The sequence below is a fragment of the Biomphalaria glabrata genome, chromosome 7 (assembly GCF_947242115.1).
Source record: "Biomphalaria glabrata chromosome 7, xgBioGlab47.1, whole genome shotgun sequence".
Classification (NCBI taxonomy): domain Eukaryota; kingdom Metazoa; phylum Mollusca; class Gastropoda; family Planorbidae; genus Biomphalaria; species Biomphalaria glabrata.
The window spans coordinates 14675642-14681641 of record NC_074717.1 but is presented as its reverse complement, the minus strand read 5'-3'; the positions used below and the strand labels follow the sequence as shown (position 1 = coordinate 14681641).

Sequence of the window (6000 nt, the reverse complement as noted above, 5' to 3'; positions counted from 1 at the left end):
ATCATTATAGTAGGCCCAACACTGGCGTATGACGTCGCAAACTGTGGGTAGTGGAGACCAATAGCATGTTGCCACGTCACAGGTATGACGTACTGACGTATCAACTAGTTATTGGTCTCCACCACCCAAAGGCTGCGATGTCACAGGCAAGTGTCGGGACCCACTACCACGTTTGGTCTCGCACAAATACATGGCCATAACATTTATTATAGATTCTGTTTTTCTGTTTGAGATATTTTTGTTCCATTCACATTTCTTAGAGTCTATGTCAAACTGACCTTGACCTACTGGACCGTGAAGACATTCGGAAAGATTTCTGCCGCGCTCTGCCGCACCTCCCAGTGCTAAAGAACACCTGGACGAGCTTACGAAATTTTTTTCCAAAGGCGTAATACAGGAGGAAGTTAGTGGCGGAGGTCGATAGGAAGATGAAGTCACAGACCAGATTGAACGTAATACACCACTGTGGACTGGAGCAGGGACCTTGTAAGTTTAAGAACACCTGCACCACAGCAAACACCTGGGAACAGGAAACAGACAGTGAACAAAAACACACAGATACTGGGTCAAAGGTAAATGGAGGGATTTTAAATCAAATAATCAACAAGTTAGGCAGTTTCTTGTTAGCCTGTTAGGCAGTTTCTTGTTAGCCTTTTAGTTTAGACTTGTGTCAAGCAGGAGACATTTTAAAAGAATACTATCAAGATACTTATTATTTTCTGTTCCAAGATGTAACGGTGACTCTGGTGGTATCGCGTGGTTATCACGCACTATGACATCAAGATGCTTCCTTCAGCCGTAAAATGACTATGGATGGATTATCTAAAAAAAATGAGATGAATGCCTGGACATTATCTATGGTCGGTACCATGTCACCCACACAGCAGTTTCCACCTGACCAAGCAGCTGATGTATCGGAAGGAGTGACAAGCGCCAATACAATTTGGGATCAGCCGCGTCGCAGGCTCTATAACACTGTGAGTTTCAAACTTCCTAAGGAGCGCCGGCTCCAAATGTTTCCTCAGGGTAGTGTCAAGAGCGGGGGGGGGGGGGGGGGGAAGATGTGCGATTGTGTGTGTGTGTTTGTTTATTTTATTAGTTGTGAGGGTGAACTATTTGAGCACGGAATTTTCAAGGGGGGATAATAATGTTCCTTGTGGTCAGTCTAGTTAGTTGGAGAACTGACCTTGTCTGAGGAGGGTGTTGGTGATAGTTGTCAGGGGTGTTGCCTAGATTAAGGAGATATTATTTCTGCATTGTGTGTACTAAATATTTGGGATAATACTATGTTGTGTCATGATACCTTCATGTAATCTACTATTGCATCTAGTCTAGGCGCCCTGTAGTATTTAATTTGGGCACATTTAGATACTCTTACTATTGATGATTATGTATTCCATATTATATCTGTAACACATTGTTTGCTGTAAATAAATATTGATTCTATACTCCTTTGTTGAGTGTACGTTATAATACTTATACGCTTGTAAAGATCTACAGTTGGGGCATAAAATTACGCCCCTCAAAGAATCATACCCTTAGTACATCGAGCCATTTATCTATAGTAAGAACTACCCCTGAGTTTTTTGCAGTAGTCTCCCAGTACCTTTCTCATGTGAGGGTAGAGCAGCAAGTTTGACTTTCTAAGTTTTCTTTCTGCCTCTTGCCCAATGTTTCCTGGTTTAGGCGACAGTCCTTCGGTTCTGCCTCTTGCTCAATGTTTCCTGGTTTAAGCGACAGTCCTTCGGTTCTGCCTCTTGCCCAATGTTTCCTGGTTTAGGCGACAGTCCTTCGATTCTGCCTCTTGCCCAATGTTTCCTGGTTTAGGCGACAGTCCTTCGATTCTGCCTCTTGCCCAATGTTTCCTGGTTTAGGCGACAGTCCTTCGGTTCTGCCTCTTGCTCAATGTTTCCTGGTTTAGGCGACAGTCCTTCGGTTCTGCCTCTTGCTCAATGTTTCCTGGTTTAGGCGACAGTCCTTCGGTTCTGCCTCTTGCCCAATGTTTCCTGGTTTAGGCGACAGTCCTTCGGTTCTGCCTCTTGCCCAATGTTTACTGGTTTAGGCGACAGTCCTTCGATTCTGCCTCTTGCCCAATGTTTCCTTGTTTAGGCGACAGTCCTTCGGTTCTGCCTCTTGCTCAATGTTTCCTGGTTTAGGCGACAGTCCTTCGGTTCTGCCTCTTGCTCAATGTTTCCTGGTTTAGGCGACAGTCCTTCGATTCTGCCTCTTGCTCAATGTTTCCTGGTTTAGCCGACAGTCCTTCGGTTCTGCCTCTTGCTCAATGTTTCCTGGTTTAGGCGACAGTCCTTCGATTCTGCCTCTTGCTCAATGTTTCCTGGTTTAGGCGACAGTCCTTCGATTCTGCCTCTTGCTCAATGTTTCCTGGTTTAGGCGACAGTCCTTCGGTTCTGCCTCTTGCTCAATGTTTCCTGGTTTAGGCGACAGTCCTTCGGTTCTGCCTCTTGCTCAATGTTTCCTGGTTTAGGCGACAGTCCTTCGATTCTGCCTCTTCTTCTGTCTGTGATAACTCTTTCGCCGGATCCGATATCTGACCCACACGTGAAGGCCAGGAGTTGATTGTCCAAGGCTATTAGATACGCAAAAATATGTCAAAATTGGAAGCATTTTATAAGCAGTAGGGTATTTATTTCCATCAAAACTTCTGACATTGTGCACCGTAAAGAATCCACGTAACTTTAGTGACACATAAACCAAGTGTAAGTCGAAGATTCGTGAAGTGGTGATCAATTCAAATGAAATTCAGCAGGCAGAACATTTTAATGAATCGTAAAATAAATAATCACACACACCCACAACAAATACTAAATTTCCAGAGATAGTGTCGAAATGAAACACGATAACCAATGGCCTGCGAATTTTTTTACCCTTTTTATAGTCTGCCATCTCAAAATAGATACATGATCTCAACCCTCGTTATAGTAAGACTAAGTAGGTAGTGTAGGTACTTGGACTTTATGAGCTGTTTTTAATTATTTCACTTCTACAAATCGATTCCAGAGTGTTCAGGGAAAATAGTTTAATCAAATAACTTTTGTTTTTATTGTCGACAGGGAGAGTTGGATCAGTTGTTTTGTGAAATGAATGTTTTGTTTTGTATTGGTTCCCCTCAGACTACAACAACCTTCATTCTCAGTGCATATGTTGACATATAGTGTAGTCTTTTTAAGTGCTGACCTCAGTGCTCAGATAACAAAACTGAACCGGAAGTTGATCTCCAACAAAAATTTTTAATCTTCATCGAGTATCAAGCAGGTTATTTGTAGAACTGCCTCTTTCTGAAAGCTTCTATTGATTGGAAAGAAAACAATGACGTCATTTATTGAGATTTCAATATGTGTTTTATGTTGATTTCATGGATTTACCCTTGAAACTTGTTTGATATTGAATAATAGAGAATAGAAAATTATGTAGGGTTAATGATAGAATATATAACTGTGTACTGTGTCTGGTTAGTCATGTTATGTTTGCCATCGATGTGGCAAAATATGTAGGTCACAGCTGGTGCTGCGTATCCATGGGAAATACTGTATTCCTCATTAATCTTCGGACTCGAAGAGTAGCCTTATTATTATGGTTAGTCATAAAATATACAACTTTATAGGGTTAGTCAATCTCCCTTAGGGTCAAAAACAAACTGCTTTAGGTCAGAAATCTTCCAACACTTTTTCATAGAACCAGGAAAACATTTATTCTTAAAGAATGAACACAAGCAGTATCAGTGCAAACAGGATGACTTACATGACTCAAGACAAACAGGATGACTTACATGACTCTAGACAAACAGGATGACTTACATGACTCTAGACAAACAGGATGACTTACATGATCAAGACAAACAGGATGACTTACATGACTCAAGACAAACAGGATGACTTACATGACTCAAGACAAACAGGATGACTTACATGACTCAAGACAAATTGGATGACTTACATGACTCAAAACAAATGCCCACGTGACCGCCAACACCATAGGCGTCACTCGTCCGTCTTTGACGGCACTCCGACACGATTCACCATTCACCTGTACGTGCCTAACAAACAGGTTCCGCCTATGCCTGAGGCAACATAGAAGAACCATGTTGCTGATGATCACCAATAAGATTGGAATGACGAACTGAAAGAAGATAGAAACATGAAGGTCAATATAAACAAAGAACAAAGAAACTAGTCAACATAAAGACTACACAATTAGGCATCAACTGTTTTCGATCCATTCTACAGCCCATTTTAACACATCCACATAGTTCATCAGCGTTTACGAGAAGCAACAAACCCATTGAGCTTTGAAAAGTCACAGACTTGCAAACAAAAAAAACACGGTGTAATGTATTCTTTAGATAATGGATAGTAGAAGACTTCTGATGACACTTCTAAAAAAAATAGTTACAATTAAAAAGATATTATGTTGGTGCGTAACCAAATGTTAATGTCCAGACAATGAATGAACTATTAACCTTCCAATGCCATAGAAGGTCAGCTAGTCAATTAGCCCTTATCTTCCGGGAGCGGCTGGTCACTTCAAAGAGCCCATTCAACTCAACACCTCGGCCGGCGATATCCCCGATCGTGTAATCTACCTTGTCCTGGGCACCTCCGATCATCCCCCCCCCCCTTTTGTTCTCTGACTACCTGGGAAAATTTCCTGGTCTTTCAATTAGCGCAAAGTCTATCTCCCGGAAACTTTCGTCACGATCAAGCGGGAATCTCTTTGTCAAAAGACGCCAGATAGTCTACACCACCATTGCAGCCCTATCGCCCCCCCCCCTCGCCACGAGATTTCACTGTCCGAGTCATTCACGCTGGAGAGCTGACAGGGAGCGCATCGAGATCTTGCTTGAGCTCTACATATTTTCATCCCCTATTTCTTACACTTTGGATTGGTGTTATGTAACTTAGTAAAGTGCTTGAGAACCATTTTACTTAGTAATGTGTATATTTATTTGTGAATTTATTTACTGCATTATTTGTGTACATACATATTTGTGTATTTCTTATGGATAATGTAAGTAGATTGCTTTATGTATTATATTTTTAGCGGCCTCCGTAAGGGGGAAAAGCCGCTATTAGGTTTGTGCAAAATGTCCGTCTGTCTGTCTGTCCGTCTGTCACACTCAGATCTCGACAACTAGAAGAGATATGAAAAATATTATTTCATCATTAAATGCGGCTTAAAAAGTTTAGGTGCAACGGCTACTTTTGGTTTTCTAAAAGCAAACTGTTTAATTTATAAAATTAATTATGCAAGCGATTTTTTCATAAAAATACCCCAATTCTAAAACAATTACGTAAATGTAAGGGAGGCAATGTTACAATATGCTAACAAAGATGGACGATTTTTGTGTATTTTCATTATCACTAAGCCAAATATATTTTAAAAATGTACAGGAAATATTTACAACAAATATAAATAATAGTTAAAGATGTTTTTTCTGGTCAACTAGCTGCTAAAATTAAAAGAAAACATTTCTGTTTGTTTATAAAAGCTAATAATGCACTTTGTATGTAAATATCAGGCACATTTTTTTTAAATGGACTTTTATGCAGCGATTTTCGTGCCGTATCGTAACGTCGCAACATGATCAGGTGCTAAACCAATTCCTTAAACTTTTTTAAATAAATCAGATTTTATTTATTTTTTGTTTAGTGCCCCCATCCGAATAAATGAAGATTATTTTTGTGCGTTTTGTCTGTTGGTCGGTCTGTCAGTCACGATTAGATTAAAAAAACTAGAATTCTAAAAGCTATTGAAAATCTGATTTACCCTTTAATGTTCCTCCCGTAACATCTCAATAGTTTTAAGTATCTAAAATTGATTGTTCCGGATTTTTTTGTGCAAAACTAATCAGCGCCAACAAATGTTTGTTTGCTCTTCTAACTTATATTACATTCAATTTCCATGCTTAAACATTGCAAAAACACATTATCAATAATATGTTGTTCAGTTTTTTATGTAAATAGCATGATTGTTTGAAATAGC

At 39.9% G+C, this 6000-nt stretch overlaps 1 protein-coding gene across 1 annotated transcript in view; it reads right to left on the bottom strand.

Moving 5' to 3' along the window:
* LOC106052990 (FMRFamide receptor-like) overlaps positions 1–6000 on the bottom strand; it is a 120479-nt gene continuing 114479 nt past the window's right edge. The window contains exons 6-7 of the mRNA XM_056035526.1: positions 3955–4137; positions 1–520 (exon numbers count right to left, since the gene is read on the bottom strand). Coding sequence (XP_055891501.1) covers positions 269–520; positions 3955–4137 — 435 coding nt within the window. The 3' untranslated portion in view covers positions 1–268. The remainder of the gene's footprint in view (positions 521–3954; positions 4138–6000) is intronic.